This window comes from Barbus barbus, assembly GCF_936440315.1.
Source record: "Barbus barbus genome assembly, chromosome: 39".
In the NCBI taxonomy this organism is placed as follows: domain Eukaryota; kingdom Metazoa; phylum Chordata; class Actinopteri; order Cypriniformes; family Cyprinidae; genus Barbus; species Barbus barbus.
Window position 1 is genome coordinate 27,228,734 of NC_136717.1, and position 27,214 is coordinate 27,255,947.

Sequence of the window (27,214 nt, forward strand, 5' to 3'; positions counted from 1 at the left end):
AATTTGTTAATTTTTTCATTCCAGTTAACTTAAAGATCAATCATAATGAAATCAAATGAAAATGTAAGATTTTTTTTTTTTTAACATTTTAGCAAAAGGCTCTTTAGATAAACGACACCTGCTGGAGAACACAGGTCTTACACACATTATTACTGCACATCAGACCGGGGCTACCCGGTTCTATTTCTTTTTACCTTATTTTTAATCAGTTTCAACCTATAGTTTTCATATAAATTTAAGACTACTACAAAAAAAGCTACATTTCCACGGCTGTTGTCTGCAAAAAGTCCAATATAGGTCTGTTCATATAACACGTTTTTATTTAATGCCACAAAAACAAGATGTATGACATTGCAGTGTTTTTTTGTTGTTGTTGTTAGTTCCAGAAGGTTCGCTAATAAAATGAAAAATTGTGTTTGAAAATAGCCCACTTCTTTGTATACACAGACATTTGCTAGTAAATATTGTGCTTTACTTTTCAAAACATCATTCTGCAAATAAAAATAAAAACATTAATTCAATTAATATAGATTCCTACATTTTATAATAGGCTAATACTATAATTAAATAACATTATAATTGAGCAGACGCCGAATAAATCCTGGATAATATTTTGTAAGACACTTCTTTAATTTAGTTATTGAAACAAACTATCTTCGCTGTTCAGTGGGGCATGTTGTCACATTATTATATTCATAAATGTAATAGCTGGACTCACAGTGGCGTCTAGCGGCGGGAGCACACACTAAACATCCATTCTTTTATTCCACACAAGTTAAATAAAAACAGAGTTAGTTAAAACAACAACAACAACAACAAAGTCACGTGATCTAAACATGTCAAATTAACCCCCCGATGTGATTTGTACATGGTTGTAAACATACGGTTAATTTCTTAAATGTATGAGTAATATCTAAGTTTAAGCGTGTGTTGTTTTAACGACGATAAGCTCCTCCTCTGTTTGAGTTTCGTTTTCCTTTCCTCGGTTCTTCTATAAACTCGGTGCTCTTCAACATGACGGAGGCGGCGATCGTTAAGATGATCTGCGCTCATAACGGATCTATGGATTACGACGCTTTAACGTCGATATTCGGTCTGTACGATGAAGCCATGGACTCGGTGGTCGGTAGAAGCGAATCGGTTGCGGTGGCGCTCGTGAACGGACAGAAGAAAGTGATCGCCAGAACTAAAGTCCGTCTGTGTCGAGTCCAGAACTGCCCGGGCTGCCCGAATCTGCATCTGTGCAAGTGGTTCCTGTTCGGTTCCTGCCACTTCGATAAAGGAAGGTGAGTGTGTTTACAGTCCAAGCTTGAATACAGTCATACTTCGCATGTTATCAGTCTAGTGGCTGTATATATTCCGTCTATATACAGTATTGACCCTCATTTGCAAGTCGCTATGGATAAAACAGCTGACTTCTGACGTCTTAACCCTTCACCTGAAAAGTTTATGTTGTTGTATATGGTATCATTGTAATCCTTGACCATCAAAACATAAGAGTAGACATCGCCTTTTCTGTGTTATCATATTTGGTTCAGGAGATATGACACAAAATACATAATTTGGTTATGGCGGAAAGTTAAATGGTCGCCATGGCAACCACGAGGTGTTTTTGCGATGGAAAATGTTTAGAGGCGCAAACTATACAAGTGTACCAAATTTCATGCTTTTATGAAAAAGTGAACATATCACCTCAAATTTTGCACATATCACCTGGACTATACATAATAAATATACACAGTACACACACGAATATTATGTAAACAAAAACTTTTATTTTGGATGCGATTCATCATTTGACGGCACTAATATGAATATAAATATATACATGGAAATATTTTCGAAATATATACTGTATGTGTGTGTATTTATGTATACATATTAAATATACATAGAACACACACATATATTATGTAAAGAAAAAAATATTTTGGATGCGATTAATCGCTGAAACATTTTGTGTATATTTTATGAACAATTTATATATTTAATTTTTATTTTAAATATATTTATCTGTAATATAAATTATATATATATATATGTAAATATTTTCAAAATATATACTGTATGTGTGTGTATTTATATATACGGTGCCCTCCACTAATATCGGCACCCTTGATAAATATGAGCAAAGGCGTCTGTGAAAATAAATCTGTATTGTTTATCCTTTTGATCTTTCACTCAAAAAATTCACAAAATGCTAACCTGTCATTGAAGTAAAACAACTGAAGTGGGGAGAAAATCTCATGATGAAATGTTTTTCTCCAATGAATTTTGGCCACAATTATTGGCACCCCTAGAAATTCTTATGAGTAAAATATCTCTGAAGTATATTCCCATTCATATTTACATTGTTTAGCACACCAGGGTGATTATAACCATTGACTTGTCCAGCCATGACTTCTGTTACACAGGATTATAAATATGAGGAGCACAAAAGCCAAATTCCCTTCATCATCATCACAATGAGAAAAACCTAAGAATATAGTTCTGATATAAACAAACTACATCTTAAATAAACTAGTAACTAACATAAAACCAAGTGCAATACAAAACCTGTCTGTTCCCTAAATAAATGTGTTTTCACTGGTAGACGAGGATGTCGCTTCAGTCACGATCTAGTCTCAGGTCAGAATGCATTGGTTCTGACCGCTCATGGATTGAACACACTGGATGTAAAGGAGCTGTGCATTCTGCTTATGCAGAGCGATTACTCATTCCTGCCAGCCGTGAGTATTTTGCACGTTTTACTCTAAGTATAGAGTTTTGAGTTGAGGCTGAAAATGGTGCTTGTTTGTCAGGTGTGTCATTCGTATAATAACGGCACGGGAGAATACGGCCGCTGTCCGGACGCCGAGAACTGCAGGAGGCTCCACATCTGCGAGAAATATCTGCGAGGCTCCTGCGACTGCACTCGCGCTCATGACTTCTACGAGCCGCATCCGCTGAAGACGCTGCAGGACAGACGCATCCCCACCGAACTCATGGCCATCATGAAGGATCTGTACTCCAACATTGAAGCCCTGAGGCATCTTTCCAAGGCACCTGCAGGACCGAACCCCAGAAGAGGCCCGAATGCACCGAACCGGAGACCATCGAGTGGTTTTAATGCAGGCAGAGGACAAGAGGCTCAGAGGTTTCCACAAAACAACACAGGTAACGCATACATGATTTTATGGCAGCCCACTTCCACCACTGAATAAAAATAAAAAAGGTCATTGTGACTTTTTATCTCACAATTCTGACTTGTTACATTTTCTCAGAATTGTGTGATGTAAACTCAGAATTGTGAATTATAAAGTCAGAAAAGGGAGAAATAAACTTGTGACTGACTTTTTCTCACAATTGTGACGTTTTGTCAGAAAAAAGTCAGAATTGCAACAAACTCGAGTTTGCAACAAACAAATGCGAGTTTATCTCTCACAATTTTGACTTTCTTGCAAGTTTGACTCACAATTGGAGGATATAAACTCGCAATTGTGATTAAAAAAAGTCAGAATTGCGAAAACAAATCTTAATTCTGACATTTTCTGAACTTTTTCTCGCAATTGTGACGTTTTTCTTGCAATTTTGACTTTTCTAAAAACTGCAAGATATAAACAAAAAAAAAGTCAGAATTGCAACAAACTCACAATTCTGGCTTTTCTCGTAAATGCAAGTTTATGCATTGCAAGTCTGACTTCTCACATTTGCGAGTAGAATTGGGGGATAATAAAACTCACAAATGCAAGAAAGTCAGAATTGCGTTTTTTTCAGAATTGTGTGATATAAACTTGCAATTGTGAGTTATAAAGTCAGAATTGTGTGATATACACTCGCGATTCTGACTTTCTCACAGTTGCATTATACAATCCAGATTTTTTCTCGCAGTTCTGACTTTTTCTCATAATTATGACTTTTCTCAGAATTTCGAGATATAAACTTGCTACTGAGAGAAAAAAGTCAGAAGAGATAAATTCGCTATTGCAAGTTATAAAGTTCAAAAAGACAATTTTCTCACTTGTGAGTTTACATTACGCAGTTTAGAGTTTTTATATCAATGCAATTCTCACTTTCTAACTCACAGTTGCGAGTTTATATTTTGCAATTCTGAGAATTTTTTTATTTATATATAATTTATATTAAAATTACAAATTTAATTTTATTCAGTGGCGGAAACGGGCTTCCATATGTTTTAAATATGAGAATGCAATTTTAGGAAAAATTCAGTCTGAAAGACGCTTACAGACATGTTTGTGTTTCTTCTCTCAGAGAAAACGGAAATCTGCATGTATTTCATCAAAGGACACTGCAAGCACGGTGGTAAGAACAGCATTACTCTGTGCTCGTGTGATTCACAGAGCTGTGTTTAGTTTGAACACAGCTAAACGCTTGTGTTTCCAGTCTCGTGTAGGCGGGAGCATTCCAATCTGCCCTATAAATGGGAAGTTAAGGAAGGATCCGAATGGAAGGCTCTTCCTGACAATGAGGTCATTGAGAAAGATTACTGCAATCCTGCAAGAACACACAGGTGTGTGAAAGAAAACACATGGAGTATGTGAAATGAAATCACTGGACGCTGGAGGTGGTTGTCAGGGTGTTGCTTTGCTGATGCCAAGGTGTTTTTTTTTCATTTATGTTGCTATGCAGTTACTAAGGTGTTTGTAGTCTTTTTTTAGTGTGTCGCTTTACGGTTGCTCAGGTGTTTGGAGTGATTGTAGTGTTGATATGTGGTTGCTAAGGTGTTTGTGGTGTTCTAGTGTGTTGCTATGCAGTTGCCAAGGTGTTTGGAGTGTTAGTGTGTTGCTATGTGGTTGCTAAGGTGTTTGGAGTGGTTTTAGTGCGTTCCTATGTAGTTGCTAAGGTGTTTGGAGTGGGTTTAGTGTGTTGCTATGCGGTTGCTAAGGTTTCTGGAGTTTATTTAATAATAATAATAATTCATTACATTTATATAGCGCTTTTCTGCTTTTCCAAGCACTCAAAGCGCTCTACATTGTGAGGGATGGTGTCTCCTCATTTAGTGCGTTGCTGCTATGTGTTTGCTAAGGTTTTTGGAATTTATTTAGTGCGTTGCTATGTGTTTGCTAAGGTTTTTGGAATTTATTTAGTGCGTTGCTATGTGGTTGCTAAGGTTTTTGGAATTTATTTAGTGCGTTGCTATGTGTTTGCTAAGGTTTTTGGAATTTATTTAGTGCGTTGCTATGTGGTTGCTAAGGTTTTTGGAATTTATTTACTGCGTTGCTATGTGGTTGCTAAGGTTTTTGGAGTTTATTTAGTGCGTTGCCAATGCAGTTGCTAAGGTTTTTGGAGTTTTTTAGTGCGTTGCTATGCAGTTGCTAAGGTGTTTGGAGTTTGAGTTTATTTGCAGTTGTGTTTGAAGTGGTTTTAGTTCTATTGCTATGCAGTTGCTAAGGCGTATACAGTGGTTTTTAGTGCATTGTTTTGCAGTTGCACATTTGTAAATGTTATGTTTTTGGTTGATAATTATTTTAATTTCACCTTAATATTAATAAAACTGTCTGTTCAGGCAGTGCATGAATAATTAGTGTTTTGTTGAGTGTTCTGAGGGTTTCTCTGTCTGTCAAAGCTCTGGAATGAACACGGTTTATTTCGATACGATGACCCAAGGCTGTTTCAGTGTGCGGCGTCTGTCGACGGTTCCATCGGTGCTCCAGCCCACCTTCATCCTGACCACCGAGTGGATCTGGTACTGGGAGGACGAGTATGGGAACTGGATCCAGTATGCTGCAGCGGTAAGTGACTTTTTGCGAAACTTATCTGTACTTTTCAACATCTGATGTTCTGTAATTCTCTTTATTGATCAGGACGGGGGTCATAGATTGTCCTCCATCTCCAGCGCTGAACTCGAGCAGAAGTATCAGGCCGATAACAACGCTGTGGTGGAGTTCACAGCCGGATCGCAGACGTACGAGCTCAGCTTCATGGGTAACCTAAAAAAAACATTGTGCATTTAGGGATTTGTGTGATATATATATCATCTGATAAGATTGAAATTGTTGTTTTAATGATGTGCTAGCTGACATTATGGAGTATGTCGCTCAATTAGCAAAAAACCAAACAAAAACACATCTTGAGAACCCAAAGGCATTGAAACCTACAAAACTTAATTTTTTTTTTAGCTTTCATAACTTGAATTCGGGGTATTTTAACTGCATTCTAATGGGCTTCATCACACAAGCCTGTTAGAGTGCAGTTAAAACACCCTAATAATTAAAGTTATGAAAGACAAAAAAAGTTTAGGTTTTGTTTGTTTTTTATATTTATAACATATAATAAAGTTAAATAATTTAACACAAGCAAGTGTTGTTTTCCTGAATATCAGGAATTTCCTGACAGCCACTTACTTCATTTCTGAATGAATCAGCCGTTTTGACTGAATCGTTTAAATGAATGATTAAATGAATCACTCATTAACACACGAACACCTACTGGCGCATTAGTGTCGTATTTTCTTATCCATGACAGACCTAAACCTGCACAAAAACACACTCAGCTGAATATTGTGAAATATTGTCAACACCCCTCATACATAGTCTTGAAGAAGCTTCACGCAGCTGTCGTCTTGATGCCGTCTGAACTAATCTTGCTCTTCAGATATGATCCAGACAAACAAAAGCTACACAACCAAAAAAGTTGTCAGACGTCGCCCCAAATTTGTGTCATCTGCTGATGTCCGAACAATCAAGACAACGTAAGAAAACACTCCTCATTCTCTCTCAAACTCTCTAAAACCTGTATGACAGAAAAACCCCTTCATGTCTGTTTTTAGTAAAAGGACGCCCAATACTTTCAAGGCTCTTCCGGAGTACTGGGATAAAGCTCTGACTCCTGAAACCGGATTCAAGGTGAGTGCAATCATTTATCGGTGACTTTCATGATTTTACGTGGATCTCTGTTTATATTGTTCTGTACTGTTTTACACAGAGTGTGTTGCTGCAGACCACTTCAGCCGAATACATCAAAATCAAAGAACTGTTCAATCGCACCATGGTCGGCTTCAAAATCCTGAAGATTCAGAGGATCCAGAACAAAGCATTATGGGAAGTTTATCAGTGGTAAGTCCACAAGACATGCACTCACTGGAACTTCCAGATCAACTACAGCACCTCTGATGGTTTGTGCCACTTGTAGGCAGAAGGACTTCATGAAAAAGAATAACGGAGGCAGAGACGTGAGCGAGAAGCAGCTGTTTCACGGCACTGACAGCACGCATTTAGATGCCATCTGCCACAACAACTTCGACTGGAGGATCTGTGGAACTCACGGCACGGCCTACGGAAAAGGTGGAGTTGAGATAATAAAACAGTGTTTAAGAAATAGCTCAACCAGAAATGAGAATGTGCTGGATGAGTGTGTTTCTTCATCAGGTTTGTAGAAATGTGTCTCTGCATCAGTGTCTCAGCAATGGATGCTCTGCAGTGAATGGGTGCCGTCAGAACGAGAGCTGATAAAAACATCACAATAATCTACACCACTCCAGTCCATCAATTAATATCTGGAGAAGACAAAAGATCAAACTAATCCAGCATTATGATGTTTCTAACTAAAATAGGCCATAATCCATAGTAACGCTTCTTCCAGTGAAAAAGTGCATCTCCTGTTGTCTCTCAGATCAAATATTTTTTTAGAGCTGTTTTGGTTTGTAAACTCTGCTTGATCTATGCAGATTTCTCTCCTGATTCAAACCAGAACACTTTCACTGGAGGAAGCGTTATTATTGTTAGATCATGCCTCCGTGTCAGATAATTAAGATCCAGCCCCGGGCGCCAGATCCCGTCAGAAAATATTCTGGTAACAGAACAACTCATCAGCAAAGTAGTCAAAGTAGCCCAAAACCTGTTAACAGGAGGTCTTATTTGGTACCCCAAAATACCCAAAACTCTATTGATTGTCTTCTATCAGCTTAACTGAGGACAAAGCCAGTGAAGAGCAGAAGCAGGAGACGAAGTGATGATAGAAGGAGCAGAGTTTGAATAGTCTTAGTTGTGTGTTTCAACGCTCAGACGTCGTCTGAAGAACACTAATTCAGCAAGTATTGTTATACCAAAACTGCTTCAAAGCAACATGAGTTTCCATAAACATTCTGTCCTATCTCTTATTCATGAAGACAAACAGCCCTTGAAACACAGTCATCCTTCAAACTCAAACACAGTCCGATCCTTCATTATGGACTCATATTGTAGTTAAATATGTCTTAAAGATGGATTTGTTTCTTATAGACCTGATGAGCGGCGTCATGACGGATTCTAACTCACTCTCGTGTTCCGGTCTCCATAGAGATCCATTAAGACGGGGTAAAAAAAGATCGACTGAATTGAAACTTTTTAAATATAACTAAATATAAATGTGTGTAGAGTTAAGCTGTGCTGTTGTTGGCTGCCACGGTAACGGCAAAAAGCTGAGGAATTCCTTTAAAGTACTTGTGTTGTGTACCAGAAAACCTGTCATGTCCGGCGCTGTATACATGGCTTGCAGCGCTTAAGTTAAAATACTGATTGGTATATAATAAAATAATGTTTGCTCATCATTCTGTGGACAAAATCCTGTGAACATCCGTTTTCAATGCAGTTAACCTAGAAACATGTTAGTAATATACTGCCTTGAAAATATTCAAACTTTAATCTTTTAAACTATTTTAAATTTCAAACTAACTCAAACTGAAAGCTTTCAGACTGCAAGCTTTTAAAACTTTCTGGCTAGGCTTTTTCAAGCCCACTTAAAGTTTGTCTACAAACTTTTCAATCTAGTTGTGATGTTTTTATCAGCTTCATTCTGACGGCACCCATTCACTGCAGAGCATCCATTGCTGAGACACTGATGCAGTCACACATTTCTGATGAAGAAACAAACTCATCCTAATCTTTTTAGTTGAACTACTCCTTTAAATGCACATCTTGAGAGATGTTCCTGAGAGTCTCTTTTTGCAGGTAGTTATTTTGCCAGGGATGCCAAATACTCTCACAGCTACACCAAAGACTCAGGCACTCGCTCCATGTTCGTGTGTCGCATTCTGGTTGGCGCCTACACCAAAGGAGAATCCAGCTACCTCCGGCCTCCATCCAAAGACGGAGGAGACACCGTCTTCTACGACAGCTGTGTGAACGACGTCCACGATCCGTCCATATTTGTGGTGTTTGAAAAGCACCAGATCTACCCCGAGTATCTGATCGAGTACAGAGAATCCAGCGGGTTCGAGTCACCAGTCCGTCCTGCGGTGGCAAGACCAACAGTGGCAGTGAGGAGCCATGTTCCTCCATACAGAAGCACGAACGCCTCTGTCTATAATCCCTCCTCCGCTGCATCATCCTCATACAATAACTCGTATATTTCATCCTTAAATGCCGCCTCCGCCTCAAGCGCCTCCTCGTATGCTTCTCCCTCACAATCCTCTTCCTCATATTCCTCAACAAAGTCTTCAAAGTCAGAGAATCAGTGCATCATTTCCTGACCGTATGATCAGGAGTAGCAACAAATCTTTTCTTCTTTATTCTGACATACATCCAAATGTAGCAGATAATCAAAAAAAAGTGTTGGGTGGGGCTTGTTTCTGTTCATCAGTTGTTGATTGGATGTTGAGATGTGGGCGTGGCTCTAGGAGTGTATGCAGATGAGCGTGATCTTGCAGGGGCGTGGCTTAAGAGGAGGAATGACTGGAGAGGAAGACTGATGAAATAATCTAAATGTAAAAAGAAACATATACGCGGATGAATTGTTAGAGCTATAACATGCATTTGGAAAACAGACGGTTCATTTTTATTTCATGACAGCTTTGATGGCAATGTGTAGTTTGTCTTGATCTTTACTTGGATCTTTGTAATAATCTCAATATTTGAGAGACTTGTCACAATAAAGCTTCCCAATACACAACTTTAAGGAGATTAAGTTTTTTTTTTTTCCTATATTGACCTTTTTCCTCATAATTCTCAAATATAGGTTACTTTTTCCTCATAGATGTGAATGACTGATTGAGATATCACTATTGATGATTGTCCCTCAGCAATATAAAATCAATGTTCGGCCTAAAATCAAAATCATAATAAAAAACATGTTGAAAAAAATAAATCTCTTTGTGTGTATTTATAGTAATTGATTATTTTTTTTATTAGGTTTACTATTGAGCTAAATTTCAGGATATTGACAGTCATATAAATCAACAACTTACATGTTTGCTGTCAAGTATTTTGTGCAATGATTTGAAAAAAAAACATTTCAGAACCACTTCACAGACAGCAGAGACACACGGAGCCTGTGGCAAGCCATTCAGACCATCACTGACTACAAGCCCCCGCCACAGGCCTGTGATGAGGACACATCCCTCCATGATGCACTCAACCACTTTTATTCACGGTTTGAAATGCAGAATGACACACCTGCACAAAAACTGCCCACACCTCCCAATGACCGGGCGCTCTGTCTGTCTCCAGCCGACGTAAGGAAGACCCTTTCTAGGATTAACCCACGCAAGGCTGCGGGTCCTGACAACATACCTGGCCGTGTTCTGAGAGACTGTGCTGCACAGCTGACAGATGTCCTAACAGATATCTTCAACACCTCGCTGAGCCAGGCAGTCGTCCCCACGTGTCTCAAATCCACAACAATCATACAGCTGCAAAGATCATCGGTGCCCCTCTCCCCTCCATCCTGGACATCTTCCTTACATGATCATCTTAGAATCAAGCTTCCACATATTTTAAAAGAGCGTCTTATATTTCCTTAATATATGTGTCATTTTTTTAATATTAAAAATAAATATAAAAATGAGATTATACAGGTTTACACACACAAAATAGAGTCAAAACAGTTTTCACTAAGATGTGAAATGTTAGAGAGTCGGACTTGTAACCCAAAGGTTCTGGGTTCGAGTCCCGTTATCAGCAGAGATTTGTAATGTCTTGTTTTGGGTTCTGTTTCATGTTCTTGTTTTCATGTCTTTTATTTTGAAGTTTAGTCACGGTTCCTGTTTGTTTCATGCTTCTCTTGCCCTCTTGTATTCCTGCTATTGGTTCCTCTGTTTAATGTGTCATGTTCTGATTGGTTGTACTAGTCATGTGTCTTGTTTCCCATTGGTTTGTTCATGTCATGTGACCCTTCTTGTTTGCTATAAGTAGCCATGTCATTGCCTTTGTTTCTTGTCGTGTCTGTTGAAGTTGTAACCTACTGTCGGCGAGTCTAGTTTGTTTGTCCATGTCAAGTTTGGTCAAGTCTTCGTTTAGATTAGGTTTGGATGTTTGGATCACTTTTGAAATGAACTGCACTTGGGTTCTCACTACGCTCGCCTTCAGTGGACTCTCATTACGGCGCCGAGAAAAGAAAAAAAAAATAGTGAAAACGAAGCCCGTGCATCACTTCATAATCATAATGTGTTTTAATGTCGGAAATAATTTCACCACCACCAGCGCATCTAATATTCTCTCTGAGTTACCATGTTCCCTTACAGAAATTAGCCATGGTTTTAACACCAATAAAACCAAAAATCATGGTGCTTGTAGCCATGGTAACCGCAAATTAACCTTGGTTTTGTTACTTCAAATAATAATTTACAAAGAAGTATTAAGACAATTGTTGTGCTTATAAAAACAGACCTAAGCCAACAACAGCCTTTAATTATTAAAATGCATTATATAAAAACAAAGAGGCAACAATGATTGGTTAATTAATAATTATATGGTTTAATCGAACAAAACTGTTAAAATAGCCTACATAATGTAGGCTAATACAAAATAAACAGTTTATGTACATTTACATTTTATTACAAATGCCTGCAAAGTGAGCGAAGGCCTGGTAATTGCTGCTGTCACACTTTCAGGACAATCAAGTCCTTTAATATTGACCAAACATTTCATTCAAATATCCACTTCATCTTTCATTTTGGCCATCTTTTTGCTATAGATGACACAGCCTCTATCATTTCTTCAACAAAAAACATGTGGACATCACAACCCTTACAAAAATAAACCGTGGTTTTATCATAATAAACCTGCTTATTTTCTTTTGTGTGATTTCTGAATGCTTGAGAATATAAAATCAATCAGACATCTGTATTAATACAATTATAGCCATAGGTAACTTCTAGGGCTACAATTGTAATTTGTTAATAATACTATTTATTTATTTACTTTTATATTGTATTTACGTTTTATTTTGACCCCTATAGTAGGTGTTTTTTGGGGTTTTTTTTACTTCCATAATATTTACGGGAGGAGGCACAACAATACAATCCTGCTTAGGGCACATTTGGCCAGCAGTGGTCCTGGGTGAGACCCTCCCATTTACTCCCTCAATTCAAAATCATTCATTGGTTTGTCATTTAAATGTGTTCTCAGTTCATCTGAATGATGCACAACACTGACATGCAACAGAACAGACCCTGTAAAGACTCACCATGCACTGCATTACACTGTGTGTGTGTGTGTGTGTGTGTGTGTGTGTGTGTGTGTGTGTGTGTGAGAGTGAGAGACTCTAAAGGAGAAGGAATGAGGAAGCTGCTTCTTTTTTTTTTTTTTTACACACGTGACTCAAACACAGAAGCAGGAAACAGGACTCACATGAGTTCAGGGAAAGTGAAACTGAAGTGTAGTTGAGCTGTTGTGTGTTTGTGTCTCTGTATTCTTGCAGTAAAATGGCAGAAGCCAGAGTTTCTCAGGATGAGTTCTTGTGTCCAGTGTGTCTGGATCTCCTGAAGGATCCAGTGACCATCCAGTGTGGACACAGTTACTGTAAGAGCTGTATTACAGACTGCTGGGATCAGGAGGATCAGATGAGAGTCTACAGCTGCCCTCAGTGCAGACAGACCTTCAGTCCAAGACCTGCTTTAGCTAGAAACACCATGCTGGCTGAAGTGGTGGAGAAACTGAAGAAGACCAAACTCTCTGCTGACTGTGACTCTGGAGCTGGAGATGTGCAGTGTGACGTCTGTACTGGAAGAAAATACAAAGCCCTCAAGTCCTGTCTGGTGTGTCTGGAGTCTTACTGTCAAACTCATTTTGAGCGTCATGAGGAGTTTCATTCACGTAAGCCACACAAAGTGACTGAAGCCACTGGACGACTGCAGGAGATGATCTGCCAGAAACATGAGAAGATCCTTGAGGTTTTCTGTCGCACTGACCAGAAATGTATATGTATGCTGTGTACGATTATTGAACATAAAAACCATGACATTATACCAGCTGCAGACCAGAGGACAGAGAAACAGGTATTTAACACTAGAGATCAAGATAATACTCAGTCAGGTGATCCAATAGTCTGTTTATTTTCTGTGTAGAGCCAGAGCTTAATTACACAGAAACACTGTCAGTCTGAAGCTCTCAGTTTCACTTTTATAATACTTACACTTGCAGTGTGAACCACGCCCTAATCTTCATGTTAATTCATGTATGATGCTGGTAAATTATCTACTTCAGCTATTAGTTATCAGCTCCACTTTTACTGTATTCATCTGTTCACATGATGATTTAGTGCCAGTAGTTTTCTGTGAGATTCACTCTCATCTGTTTGTCCTGCAGAAGCAGCTGAAGGAGACGCAGAAGACGCTCCAGCAGAGAATCCAGCAGAGAGAGAAAGATCTTCAGCAGCTGAGAGAGGCTGTGGAGTCTCATAAGGTGAGTCTGGAGAAGAAGAGAAGTTTGTCTCAGTCTCAGTTCAGACTCACTGAATCCTGAATCACTGTGTGTCCTAACAGCGCTCTGCACAGACAGCAGTGGAGGACAGTGAGAGGATCTTTACTGAGCTCATCCGCTCCATTGAGAGAAGCCGCTCTGAGCTGATACGGCTGATCAGAGATCTGGAAAAGCAAGCAGTGAGTCGAGCTGAAGGACGACTGGAGCGACTGGAGCAGGAGATCAATGATCTGAGGAGGAGAGATGCTGAGCTGGAGCAGCTTTCACACACACAGGATCACATCCAGTTCCTGCAGGTAACACAGAAGCGAGGAAGCACTGCTTTTAAACTGTTTTACAGCGAACGGCAAAAAGCAAATATTCCAAAAGTGTGAATCGGATTATAACAATATAAAGTGATAAACAGCGCAAGTTGCTTCATCCATTCAGATGTGACACAGAATTATTGTTATAGTCGTGTGATATATGAGAACACTTAAAGTTCTGTAGTGATGCTGGCTGAAATCAGCCATGACAATGTAAACTGCATGAAGAGGTAAAACTGGAAAACACTAATACATGGTTGTCAATTCAGCACAGTGGCGTAGCGTCTGGGTATGCAGCCCAGATAGCAAAATTTGTCTGGCCCACCTCTGGGCCACAACCTTGCTTAACTTCTGGCCCAATTCTGGCTGGGTCCCCGGCCCAAAACTGGCCCACGCACTGAAAACCGACTCAAACTATTTCCTCTGGCCCAGATGCGGCCCACGCCTTGTAAAATTACTCTTATTTATTGATGTGGCCCAGATCTGGCCCAGACACTTTAAGGCAGATCCGGCTGAGACTCGGCTTGGTCCCCGGCCAAATGTGGCCCAGAAACTGCTAAATGTAATTCAGCAGTGAAACACACATAAACCCATTTAAAAACATTAAATATTGCTGAATAATAGGTGTCTTCAACTAAGCAAGACAACAGTGACAAGGAACCTAAACAAGACCAGGCTCAGTCAGGAAACCAGTTCTCCTCTGGCCAAACAAACATGGTGTGATTATTCCAGGCTGCATCACAAGTCAGATTGTGGATTGATATCATTCAGAATATTTCATCCAACTTCTTCTGCTTGAAGAAACATCATGCCAGCAGGTAAAGCTGGTGAAAAGGGTCTGTGCAGAGGTCTTGTCTGGTTCTCGTAGTCTTTGCTGAGGATCTGTGCTGGGGCCATCAATGAGTTCTTCACAGGGATCTATCATCTAGTTGACATGGTCTCTGCTGACATTCAGGGATGTGTTGTGATTGTTCCTGGGAGCAGGTCCTCCGTCTGGTCTGGATACCGGCTGGATCAGCTGATTACTGTAACCTAGGATAAGATTAAGATAGTATATAAGCGACTAATAGAAGCATTGATGTCCTTCTTCTTACAAATTAACAAGTACATTAGATATTATGGGAAGTGTTGCCAAGTGTTGCTGCTAACCCTAATTGGTGCAGCATAAAGATCCTTTAAGGGATTTGAATGATAGAAATGTGATAGTGTGTAGTGTATGGAAGGCTAAAGAGACAGGCCTCTTAAACTCACCGAGTGTGTCTGTCTCCTGAAGTCCTCCCTTTTGATCTGACACCTCTTCATAGTCCCCTTGGCCTCCATTTCAGCAGCATTTCTCTCTCTCTCTCTTCCCCTTTACACAGCTGCTGTTGCAGCCAATACAAAAGTTCAGTTTTGGTTCTTAATGGCAAATACGTTTCTTTATTAAATTAATTTAGAAACATGATTGGAACATGTTATGTTTGTTAAATTCAAGTTGTATTTTTTTTAATATTAGGCTTTACCAAGCGTCCAGCACCAGACAGTGAGTTGAGCATATGTTTGATGAGTTTAGCCTTCTCAAATAAACATGATTTGAGACATTAAAAAAACTTGCATTTTACAATATAAATAAAAAAAAATGAAGATAAATGTGTGATAAATATAAAATCGTTTATGCAAAAAGTGGAAGCTGAAGCATGTTTTGAAGGACATGGAGGTGCTAGCCAAGATCACTTGTATTGTTCATAAAAGTAAGAGTATACATCATTCGTTTTATTTCATATATATATATATATATTGGTGGTGGTGGTGGGACGGGGTAATAGTAAAGAACTTTTTTCTTTAGGACTACACCACTGCAGGAGACTCACAGAGAAACATTTCATGAGTGTCTTATTATATAATAATCAGTCAGACTCTCATCTGATCATCTTCTTCTGAAAGAGACGCTGCTTACAAATGGCTTTCAGCTCTGGAAATCTCTTAGGATGCATTTCTCTGAGCTCTTTCTTCTGGAAGATATATTTAGCTGTCAATCACCACTAGCACCACCAACAGCTCAAGAGCCGCACAAATCTGATGTTGGAGCAGGTTATTGGGTGAAGTGTGGAGCTGATGAGTTTTGATTTCTGTTTTCTGTAGAGTTTCCAGGCTCTCTCAGCACCTCCTGAATCTACAGACGGAAATGATGATCTCTTCAGTTCTCTCTTCTCTTCTGATGATCTGAGAGAATCTGTCCATCAGCTGAGAGACAAACTGGAGGATTTCTGCAAAGAGGAGCTGAAGAAGATCTCAGACAGAGGTAAAGTCTCTCAGAAACCACCAGTCCATCATCATCTCATATCATGGAGAACATCAGATTAGAAATGTGTTAGGAATGGATGCAGGATCATGAGAATCACACTGTTCATGTCTGTTGATTTCTACAGTCACATTCACCAACATTGTTCCCAGGACCAGGAAGGACTTCCTACGATGTAAGTCAGTAAGAAAACCAGCAGAAAACTCACTGAGTTCATGTTCTTCTGTAGAAGGAGAAAAAAGAGTTTTATAATTGATGTAAATGATAGGATTGCCCTTGACTAAATATTTTTCTGATCGACTAATAGTCATTTATTTGAAGCCATTAGTCAACTAATCACACGTTTATATTAATTAACTATTTAATGCATAATAATGACCCTTTAATTGCCTATAGCCTATCAGCGCTCACATAAAGCTTGCCACAACACACCGCAGAAGTAATGATTATCAATATTTCAGGGAAAAAACAGCAAGAAGACTGCCTTAACATCATAATAATTGATTGATAAACTAGTGTTTTCTGTATTTGCGGCTGCAGTGATAAAGTCAACACTGACTCGTCATCTCCTCAGTGGACGTGTTTCATACGGATTGCATAATCTGAAAATATTTGTTTCCATTTGAATTGCTTCATTAAAAAGTAGACATTTCGCTCTCTGTAGATATATTTTTCATGTCTGTGAGTCAAGCACGGAGTTTCGGTTAATATATATATATATTAGTTGTTGTTGTGAGTGCACACAAAAGACCTTTTACAGATTAGAAAGATGTATTACTTTTATCTGTATGACCAAAAATGAGTATTTGAAGTTAAATGCAAATGATTGCAGCGGTCATGCAGTGAGCTTCTGTTCAGCTTCTGGAATAGCACACATGTACAGGTTAACATTAGATTGAGTCAGGCAGCTGCAGAAGGGGGGCTTTCGGGACTCCAGCTCTTTTTCAGAATTATTCAAAAGTGAAATTCAGAAACCGAGGCTCTCCAGCCATATATGGTTCATTCAGTGAGTGGGTCGACGGAAGGAACAAAATAAACCAAACAATATTTTAAACATTTTTCATCAATAATCAAAGCTAGTGTGTCCATTCAATTAAAAATCCACATATTAAATATTTTAGAATATTACATAATTCATCAATGGCCGTTTGTCATGTATAATACACCAACCAATCATGATCTGGCACAAGAAGTGTTTCATTGGACAATATGTGAAATGGAGCGGCTATTTTCCGTTCTTACTCAAAATTGCTCATGTTTACTGATACCCCTCTTGTCTTGCTCTCTGGATTACGTTTGCTGTCGTCTGACTCAAGCCCGTTTAAGATTGCTCTTCAGTCTGGCTTGTGCCATACCTGTTTGCTGTCGTTTGACCTGCCTGTGTTTTGACTGTCTATGAATAAAAGTGTGCACTTGGATTCGCTCAACTCACAAAACCGTGCAGCGTCAAAAGTCAGAATAATGGTAATCAGTAGGCTATTCAATTATATTATATTTGTTTATTATTTGATGAAACTATCATAGTTATTTAAGCCCAAGTGCCACCTACAGGCCTATTGTGTGAAGTGTAGGCTGGAGAAATGGTGACGTGAAAGAACTTTATTATATTACCATTCAAAACCTTGAGGACAGTATTTTTTTTTTTAAGAAATTAGTTTTTATTCAGCAAGGATTTGTTAAATTGATAGTAAAGATTGATATTGTTAGAAAATAGCTCTATTTTGAATAAATGCTGTTCATTTAAAAGTTTTATTTATCAATGAACCCCAAAAAAGTGTCACAGGTTCCAATAAATAAAACAATAAATAAAATAAAAAATTAAGCAGCACAACTGTTTCCATCATTGATAATAAATCAGCATATTAGAATGATTTCTGAAGGACCATGCATTGAAGAATGGAGTAATGATGCTGAAAATACAGCTTTGAATCACAGAAATAAATTGTATTTTATTAAAATAGTATAATATTAAAATAGAAAAACATTATTTTAAATTGTAATAATATTTCACAATATTAGGCTATAGTTTTTTCTGTATTTTTGATCAAATAAATGCAGGCTTGATGAGCATAAGGCACTTTCATAATGCTGCATAATTATCAAAAATGGTAGTGTAGGCTATATTGTTACAAAAGTGTTATTTTAAATAAATGCTGTTCTTATTTAACTTTTTATTCATCAAAGAATCCTGAAAAAAGTATCACAGGTTTTAAACATTTAAACATTACTAATAAATCAGCATTGCATAAAATGCATTAAGTAAAGTAAATTAAATTAAGTATATTAAAATTTTGATCAAATAAATGCAGGTTTGATGACTATAAGTGACTTCTTGTAAAAATATAAAATAGTAATGTATCCAATCTTTTTTCCTCTATTATATACCCCTGCCCCTGAGGAACTCTCTGCACGGCCCTGGGTTGAATGGCCATGTAATGATGCTATACTTACATGTTTCTGATGATAAAACATATTTGAGGCTGATGATTGAAACAAACGTTTGCATGTCCTGACCAGGGGTGTGCGATATTTGACAAGAAATGATCTCTAAATATTTTCTGGGATTTTCTGGATGAGGATAATTATGTGATATTTTGTGTGTTATTGTACCATGGACAGCTGACTCCTAAAGTGTTTGATATTCTTCATGTGTGGTGGTCAGTTCAAAACAGTGACAGAAATTAATACATTTTCTGCTCCATATCTTGAATTTGGTGATCATTCTAAATGTTTTTAATAGATTGAATCATGCAGTGAATGAACACACTTCACGTGACGTTTCCTGCGACTAATTAAATGTTTTTTTGTGTTTTTTTGAGACTAATAAAATTGTGATCTTCGTAAGAACACGCGACGCGACAGGATCAATCAAATATCACAGCCAATCAGAGGCGTGTGTGGGCGGAGCCTCTCTGGAAGCGTTTATAATCTAATTCATAAATATTAAACCTTTTAACATCATTAAATGTACTGAGTGACTGATAACATCTTTGTCATGGAATACACTCAGAGCGAGTCCACAGTTTTGCTTTAAACTACTTTCAAGATCTGAGGTTAATCTATCTGTTGTTGGCTATAAGGTCACGCAATATGATATATAAACTCATATTAGAATAAAGCACAAAATTATCTGAGATTATCTTTATAATTATAGTTTGTATGTAGTTGTTGCAGCCGCGACGTCACGGAAATAAATAAATAAATAAACCGGTTCTAAATTATTAATTCGCGGCTAGTTAAAAAACAAAAGCTCTGATTAAGATGGAAATATCTTTTATCTTGTGTCGTATAGTTAGGACACGCCTCTATTAGTAAATAATGATTAGCACAGATATCTGCTCATCTGTACTGAGACACTGATGATACATGAAGAGTTCAGAAACATCAAACAGATTCATAATTCCTGATTCTGATGTGTTTTATCTCCATCAGATTCCCAGCAGCTCACTCTGGATCTGAACACAGTGAATAAATACCTCCATCTGTCTGAGAACAACAGAGTGATTACTAACACTGGCACAGAGCAGCCGTATCCTGACCATCCAGACAGATTTGATCATTATCTTCAGGTGTTGTGTAGAGAGAGTGTGTGTGGACGCTGTTACTGGGAGCTGGAGTGGAGTGGAGATATTGGTGTGGAGATATCAGTGTCATATAAGAGCATCAGCAGGAAGGGACTGAGTTATGAGTGTGGGTTTGGAGGTAATGATCAGTCCTGGAGTTTGCGCTGCTCTTCCTCCAGTTACTCATTCAGTCACAATAAGATAAAGACTCGTCTCCCTGTGAAGCCCATCAGCAGCAGGAGGATAGGAGTGTTTGTGGATCACAGAGCAGGAACTCTGTCCTTCTACAGCGTCTACAGAAACACAATGAGCCTCATCCACACAGTCCAGACCACATTCTCTCAGACCCTCTATCCTGGGTTTGGGGTTTATACCAAATCATCAGTGAAACTGTGTTAATGAATCAGAATAGACTGACGAGAGATTCTACCCATAATGCTTTGAGCTGCATGATGAATATTCTTGTTACAAATATACAATTATAATAGAGCACAGCACGCTCTAATTTCAGATATTATTGTAGAAGTTTTAATAGAACATCACAATTACACATAATAAAGAATAACTGATAACATAAACTATTTACTGTTTTGCATATTGATATTTACCTGTTCCTTTTCCACTAATATTAAAATAATTGCACACCTCAGAACGTTCGTCAGCCAATCAGATTCAAGCATTCAACGGCCCCGTAGTATAAGTGCTGATAATGTGACTTTTAACCCTCAAGCATCCTTTGTATAGCAGCCCTTCATTCGTGGAAGATCATTTAATAAATGTCATATCACTGTCTTCGATAAAATAAAAACTATCAATTTATGCAGTTTTGTGTGATTTTTGGTGTTTGTTGGTTTTGATTTAACTGTAAGATGTAGCGTTACACAGTTTTGATGCTGTTTTATGTCTGATGATGGTGTTAGATTCCACGAGGAAGCTGATTCGGTTTCTTCTTCAGATTCTGTATATAAGATGTGTGCTAGCGCCCCGTACAGCATAACAATGAAACACGGATTCTAGGAGCACATATACTTAGACTTTTCTAAGTATAAGTCAAGTATACTTAAATGTCATTTTAAGTGTATTTCTGAGGAGTACATAAAAAGTAGACTAAAAGTATATTTTCCTATTTTTAGTTTAAAAGAAGTATACTAATAGCACACTTGAATATTTTTTTTTTTTTGCAAAGGATATTTTTATGTTATATTTAATATCTCTTATACGTCAGTAAAAAAAAAAATCATTCCCGTAAAGTTCAGACAATCAAACCCTGTTTTGAAAAAATTGTGGTGACATCTGGTGACATAAAATGGCATAAAAATATCAAAAATATCAGTAGCCACTATATGGCTGTAGTACTCAATGACTGCATAAAGGCTGGTATCAATAAACCGTTGTTGTAATGAATTTGACCTCTTAAGGTTTAGATTTTATCACAAGTTAAAAGTGTAGAATAAAAATAAAAAAAACATTTGTGTTGGGTGAGACTATACAAAGATGCCAAAATATGCTTACAGACAAATCTGACCATGCTATCAGGAAAAGACAAAGTAGGAGACAGAATAATCAGTTATTTCTAACAAAAAACATCAAATTTCAATAACTCAGAAAAGTAAAATGGTGCCAAACAGGTAAGAATAAACAATAAACCTAACAAGTAATGTTCCAGACATTTTTATCAACAAATCTTGCAGTAGGACTTTGATCTGTGTGTGTTTATTTGTGTGTGTGGGACAGAGACACATTTCTAAAGCACTGTGCATCATAACCAATCACACACGAGTCTGTTGAGCTTATGAATGCAACGACCAATCAGAAGCGTTCAGGTGAGTCATCGCTGACACACTGGGTTCTCTCATCAGAAACAACAAAGTGAAGATGTACGAATGTAAGAAAGATATTAATTTCACAGTGTAAACAGCTTCGGTGATTATTATGGCAGTTTTTGAGACAGCTTGAACTCGACTGAAGTGAAAATGTAAATGTTCTTTGCTCTCTTTTTGTAATGAAAGTGTTAATTAGTAACATACAATGTTTTTATTAAATTCACATTAATACAAAGTCATTCATATTACAAATATTGTATGGTAACACCCATATCTGGTACTTAAGGAAAAAGACAGATTTTTATTCAAAGTTATTAGATTATATGGGCTTCTTTGCCCATCGCCCGTTATAGATCAACTAACATAATCTATGAAGGTGCAAAATGCATTTACTTACACATATTTGAGAATCGAGATATTTCATGATATATTTTGGGAATATGTTGAATAAAAATAAAAAGCCTATATCAGTTATACAGTGGTATTGTGGCTGCTTTGTGTCACATGACAAGCATGAGACCCCCTTCACTCGTGCCCCTCAAACATAATGAGTGCTCGTCACACTACAGTACAACATATTGTGTCAAATAAAGGAAACATGATCAAACATATTCATTCTAGAGATGCAGTGATACATGACATGGTGAAGAAATGACTGAATTAATAATGCTTAAAGTTTTTTTTTTTTGCAAATCCCTTTTTTGATTGATCTTAGTAAATATTCTAATATTTTGAGATACTGGATTTTTTGACTTTCATGAGCTGTAAGCTCTAATCATCAAAATTAAAACAGCCCTGTACATAAATGGGTATATATATATATATATACATCCAAATGCAGCTGTTAGTGAAGGTTGCACTAAAATGCATGCAATGACAAAGTTACAGTGAATATAGCACTAAATTCAAATGTTACAAATTAAGTTACAATATTGATTTAATAAAGTAGCAATTTTTAAATATGTTGATAGTTGTATTTTTTGTCTTTTATCTCAGTATTCCTATCAGTGTAAGAGTTTTAACCCTAGAATGTGATGAAACAGAGTTTAAAATATATATAACAATTTTGATGACTGCAGAAATATGTTAATTCTGGATACACATTATCCTTTCAGGCACTTTTCCATAAAATTGTCAAAAAATAATTATTGATTATTTCAAAGGGTTACTAATGACTCATCATTTGGATATTTTCATGTCTGCGAAAAAGTTGGGATTAAACAGGTTGACATGTTATGCTTCATTTGCTGTAATTTAATCAGCATTTGGCACAGAATCAGTTTCTGAACATGTCAGTGCTCAACAGGTGCTGCTTTTGTATTTCTGATTATTCACTGATTTACAGCAGCTATGTGTGAAATCTGACGCAGCACTGCGCTCTGATAGAGGGGTAAACACTAAAATACAACAACAAAACAAAAAGAATAACACATGGTATTGTAATGAAGCTACTTATTTTATTAATCACTAATCTAATCGATAGAGCTCCGCATCCTGAGCAGCGCATCCATCACAGCTCTGCGTCTGCGCACGTCTCATTAAATATTCATGAGGAGAGACCGCTCGTCCAATCGGATGCGAGTGAATTAATGCGGACCGTGACTGACGCACCGTGAGCGCGAGCGGGCGCTGCTGCTGGAGTCGGTGTGGCACGAGCGCGGACGTTACAGAGGTAAATAAACCAAATCTGCTTTTATTACGTTTTTTATTTATTTATTGCCTTGTCAGGACTGAGTAATATTAGTTCGTGAGGGAAAATGTGGTAAAATATCCCGGATTATGTGTTTTTTCTCTCCTGTTTTTGATGGGTGGATGTTTAAAGATGTTGTGTGGTAATATAACGAGGGATGATTATGATTGATATGTACACAGATATAAGCGTTGCTGTGATTGTTATAATGTATATTGATATTGCTGTCGGTGAGGGAATCCCTTCATATTTCGATCTATTCATCCTAAAGCCTCACAGCTGCATTTATTTATTCATTTCTGCTTTATTTAATCCTTCCTTATTAATTATACATTATGAAAATATCTCAGCACTCGTTGTGAATAAACGAGCGTTTGTTTTCTGTCTGTACCGGGAGAAGCAGCCGTTAGCCGTAGTTTCTCACTGCGCATGCGCGCTCGCTTCTCTTTTGATTCGTGTGTTTGGACCTGAGCTGTCAATCAACCGCGACGCGTCCGTCAAAATCAGCGTCCTGCGTCGTGACGTCACCGCGTCACACTCCAGCTGGTTATGTGTTCTAGTTAGTCTAGTTAGCAGTGGGTGGCTGGTATTGGTCTTTCCCCATGCTGTGTCCCCAAACTCATTCCTTTGACCTTTTCTCTCTTCTCTGGATAAAACCCTTATAAATATTTATTTATTCTTATATAGTGATTTGTTTTATTTTGTATAAACTCATTCTTTGCTTTTTCAGGTTTTTTGTTTTGGATAATTTAAGAAAAAAACTCTATGTATTTATTTAAATTGCAACAATTTACATAGTTATTTCTTAAAGTTAATAGATTTGGCTTTTTCTGTTTTCTGGATAATTTTACCAAAACACATTTATTTATTTGTTTGTTTATTTATTATTTTTTCTCTCTTCTCTGGATTAAAACAAACAAACTGTAATTCTTTTTCTAAATAACAATAATGATAAATGTTTAAAGTTTTTATAGAGGTCATTCCTTTTTCTTTCATTTTTATATATTTTATTTCTGTCCATCCATCATCTAATTATAAAGATTTATTTATTTTTATATAGTGATTTTTTTTATTTTGTATAAACTTGTTCCTTGCTTTTTCTCAGTTTTTTGGATTATTTTACAAAAAAAAACTAATTTTATTTATTTATTTATTTAAATTGCAACAAAGATAAATGTTTATTTTTTTAAATAGTTCTTTTTTGAAACTTTTTCAAAGTTTAATTTTTCAAATGTTTATTTTTTACATCGTTCTTTTTCAGAGCTCAAACATTTGGCTTTTTCTGTGATTTCTGGATAATTTTACCAAAACATATTTATTTATTTGTTTGTTAATTAATTAATTAAGTTAGTTGTTACATTTTTGACTAACAATAATGTTGAATTTTTTCTATAGTGCTTTTTCAAAGCTCACGGACACTTCGCTGATTACTAGGACATGCAGAAGTATTTAGTGCAACAGAATAAAAACAAAATAAGTAAATAATGCAAACTAAGCAATAAATAAATGTCAGTTGATGTGACTTTCATATTTCATATTTTTGATATTGCGGACAGGATAATCAAACAGAAGTGTTTGGTATAAGAGCGTGAGTGTTGATGACACGCGTGTGCTGGAGAATCTGCTCAGAAGCTGTATCTGGAGTCCTGCAGTGCTCAGTATTTTTAGCTGTTCTTTATAATCACAGCAGCATTAATACTGCAGGCTTCCACAGAAAGAGAGCGAGTGTGTGTGCGTGTGCGTGTGTGTGTGCGTGTGTGTGTGTGTGTGTGTGTGAGAGTGAGTGAGTGTGTGTGTGTGTGTGCGTGTGTTTGTGTGAGTGTGTGTGTGTGTGTGTGTGTGTGTGTGTGAGTGAGTGTGTGTGTGTGTGTGCGAGTGTGAGTGTGAGCATGTGTGTGTGTGTGTGTGTGTGTGTGTGAGTGTGTGCGCGTTTTTGTGAGTTTAGGTGTAGGGCAATAGCACACACAGTTTGTACAGTATAAAAACCCTTACGCCTATGGGATGTCCCTACTTTTCACAAAAACAAACGTGTGTGCGTGTGTGTGTGTGTGAGTGTGCGCTGCTGTACACATACACTGCTGTGTGTGCCATCTGCTGTGAATGTGTGTTTCTTCAAGCTTTATTCGATTATTTATTCGCTCACTCTTGATTTTCTGCAACTATATTTTTAATAAAAATGTTCCTGTTTTTTTTTGCTATTTCCCATTTTTTATTTAATTCTATTCTGTTGTATATATTTTATTAAATTAATTAATTTATAATATTCTATTGCGTTATTAAATTATAGATACTGTATAAGACAATCTTATATTCAATTTTATTTATTTTCAGAAAAAAATGTTTTATTCTATAACCATTCTACTGAAATTATATTCTGTATTTTATTGAATTGATCTTTTTTATTCCATTGCATTATTATATAAAATATAAGATAAATGATAATTTACGTATTAAATTGCAAAAAAAAAACAATTTTTTATGATACTGTTTAATTGAATTAATCTGTTATATTCTATTGAAGCATTAAATAAAATAAAAGATAAATTAGATAATCTTATTGTCCTTCCTAGAACTATTTATTTTAATAAATTTTTAAATATTTTTTTTAATTTTAATCTGATTGTTGTATTTGATAAATATTCTACTGTAATTCTGTTCTTTATTTTATTGAGTTGATATTGAGTTCTATTACATATTTTTTATTGATATTAGATAATCTTATATTTGATATCATTTCTTTTCTGCATCTATTTGGATTTCTGTTCAATTTCATTGTGGCATTTGTAAAGTTGAATTTCTGTTTTATTCTGTTCTGTTGTGTGTCAAGTTCATGAATCTGTGTTGAGAGTCTGATGCTAATCATCTGATCTCTGAGGTCATGTGATCAAGCAGAAGCGGGTGCTAATGACGCTGCCGCTGCTTAATTAAGATCTGCGGGTCTTGTGGTGTTCTTCATTGGTTATCTAAGGCTGAGTTTATTTCTTGCTGTCGTGTTGATCAGTGAACTGGACATGTTTCATTAGCATCTGCTGTTGATCCCTGCAGTCAAACGCTCGTTAATCTAATGACTGCAGCGCTCGTTAAGACTTTCTTACTTCATCAACTTTATTGAAGAACAGAATTCAGTCTCTGGAAATCCTGGATATATGAGAGAATATGTGATTACTAATATAGCTGGAAAAGAAATTAATCAAATCTGACAAAAGTTATGGAAATTAAATGAATTAAAATTTGATAAAATGTACGGAAATTAATTAAAATCTGGCAAAATGTGTGGAAATGGATTAATTAACAATCTGACAACATGTTTGGAAATTAATTAATTAAGTAAATTTGGGGAAAATGTGTGGAAATTAATTAATTGATCAAATCTGACAAAATTTGTGGAAATTAATTAAATTAGTCAAAAAATTTGGGAAATTCATTAAAATCTGGCAGAATGTGTAAAAAAAATGATAAAAAGTGTATGGAAATAATTAATTAAATCTAATTATTAAAATATTAATAAATGAACAAAAGTCACAGAATTTAATAAAATCTGGAAAAGTCATGGGAATTATTAAAATCTTACAGTCATTGAAATAAATGAAATCTGAAACAGTCCTGTAAATGAATAAGATAAAGGATTTAATTCACTGAGGTTAATGTGTGTGTGTGTGTGTGTCTCAGGTGAGTCATCATGAATTACCTGCGCAGGCGTCTGTCGGACAGCAGTTTCGTAGCCAATCTGCCCGATGGCTACATGATGGACCTTCAGCGTCCGTCCAGCTCCAGCAGCTCTCCAGCGTCTCCGGCCACCGAGCGCCGCCCGGCACCGGCCCTGACACCGGCACCGGCCCCGGCACCGGCCCCCGCGGGCTTCCTCAGCTCCTTCTCCAGTGTGGTGAAGACGGCTCAGATCGCCAGCGCCGTTCAGGCCAGAGCCTCGGCCGCCAC

The 27,214-nt window shown here is 37.1% G+C and overlaps 3 protein-coding genes across 5 annotated transcripts in view; all 3 read left to right on the plus strand.

Moving 5' to 3' along the window:
• The first annotated feature begins 793 nt into the window (after positions 1–793).
• LOC306858618 (protein mono-ADP-ribosyltransferase PARP12) lies at positions 794–10,051 on the plus strand. Of its 2 annotated transcripts, none has more exons than XM_079399233.1 (12): positions 794–1,286; positions 2,594–2,729; positions 2,802–3,156; positions 4,252–4,302; positions 4,384–4,510; positions 5,567–5,732; positions 5,805–5,925; positions 6,595–6,691; positions 6,770–6,845; positions 6,925–7,055; positions 7,132–7,283; positions 8,928–10,051. In XM_079399233.1, the coding sequence occupies exons 1-12, from the start codon at positions 1,015–1,017 to the stop codon at positions 9,446–9,448; spliced, it is 2,205 nt and encodes a 734-aa protein (XP_079255359.1). In that variant the 5' UTR covers positions 794–1,014; the 3' UTR covers positions 9,449–10,051. The 2 variants fall into 2 exon arrangements, 1 of the variants encoding a protein (XP_079255359.1); XR_013783218.1 differs by having other exon boundaries at positions 966–1,286; positions 7,132–8,695; positions 8,748–10,051.
• A 2,492-nt stretch (positions 10,052–12,543) lies between these two features.
• LOC306858315 (tripartite motif-containing protein 16-like) lies at positions 12,544–20,587 on the plus strand. The gene is made up of 6 exons (XM_079398769.1): positions 12,544–13,192; positions 13,503–13,598; positions 13,679–13,912; positions 16,043–16,202; positions 16,330–16,377; positions 19,635–20,587. The coding sequence occupies exons 1-6, from the start codon at positions 12,620–12,622 to the stop codon at positions 20,162–20,164; spliced, it is 1,641 nt and encodes a 546-aa protein (XP_079254895.1). The 5' UTR covers positions 12,544–12,619; the 3' UTR covers positions 20,165–20,587.
• Positions 20,588–23,188: 2,601 nt separating this feature from the next.
• Positions 23,189–27,214, plus strand: part of LOC306859089 (synapsin-3-like) — a 50,627-nt gene continuing 46,601 nt past the window's right edge. The window contains exons 1-2 of one of the 2 annotated variants that reach the window (XM_079399911.1): positions 23,189–23,260; positions 26,948–27,214. The exon at positions 26,948–27,214 is cut by the window's right edge and continues 75 nt beyond it. In XM_079399911.1, coding sequence (XP_079256037.1) covers positions 26,958–27,214 — 257 coding nt within the window. In that variant the 5' untranslated portion in view covers positions 23,189–23,260; positions 26,948–26,957. The remainder of the gene's footprint in view (positions 23,261–26,947) is intronic. The other variant, XM_079399912.1, reaches the window with a different exon arrangement.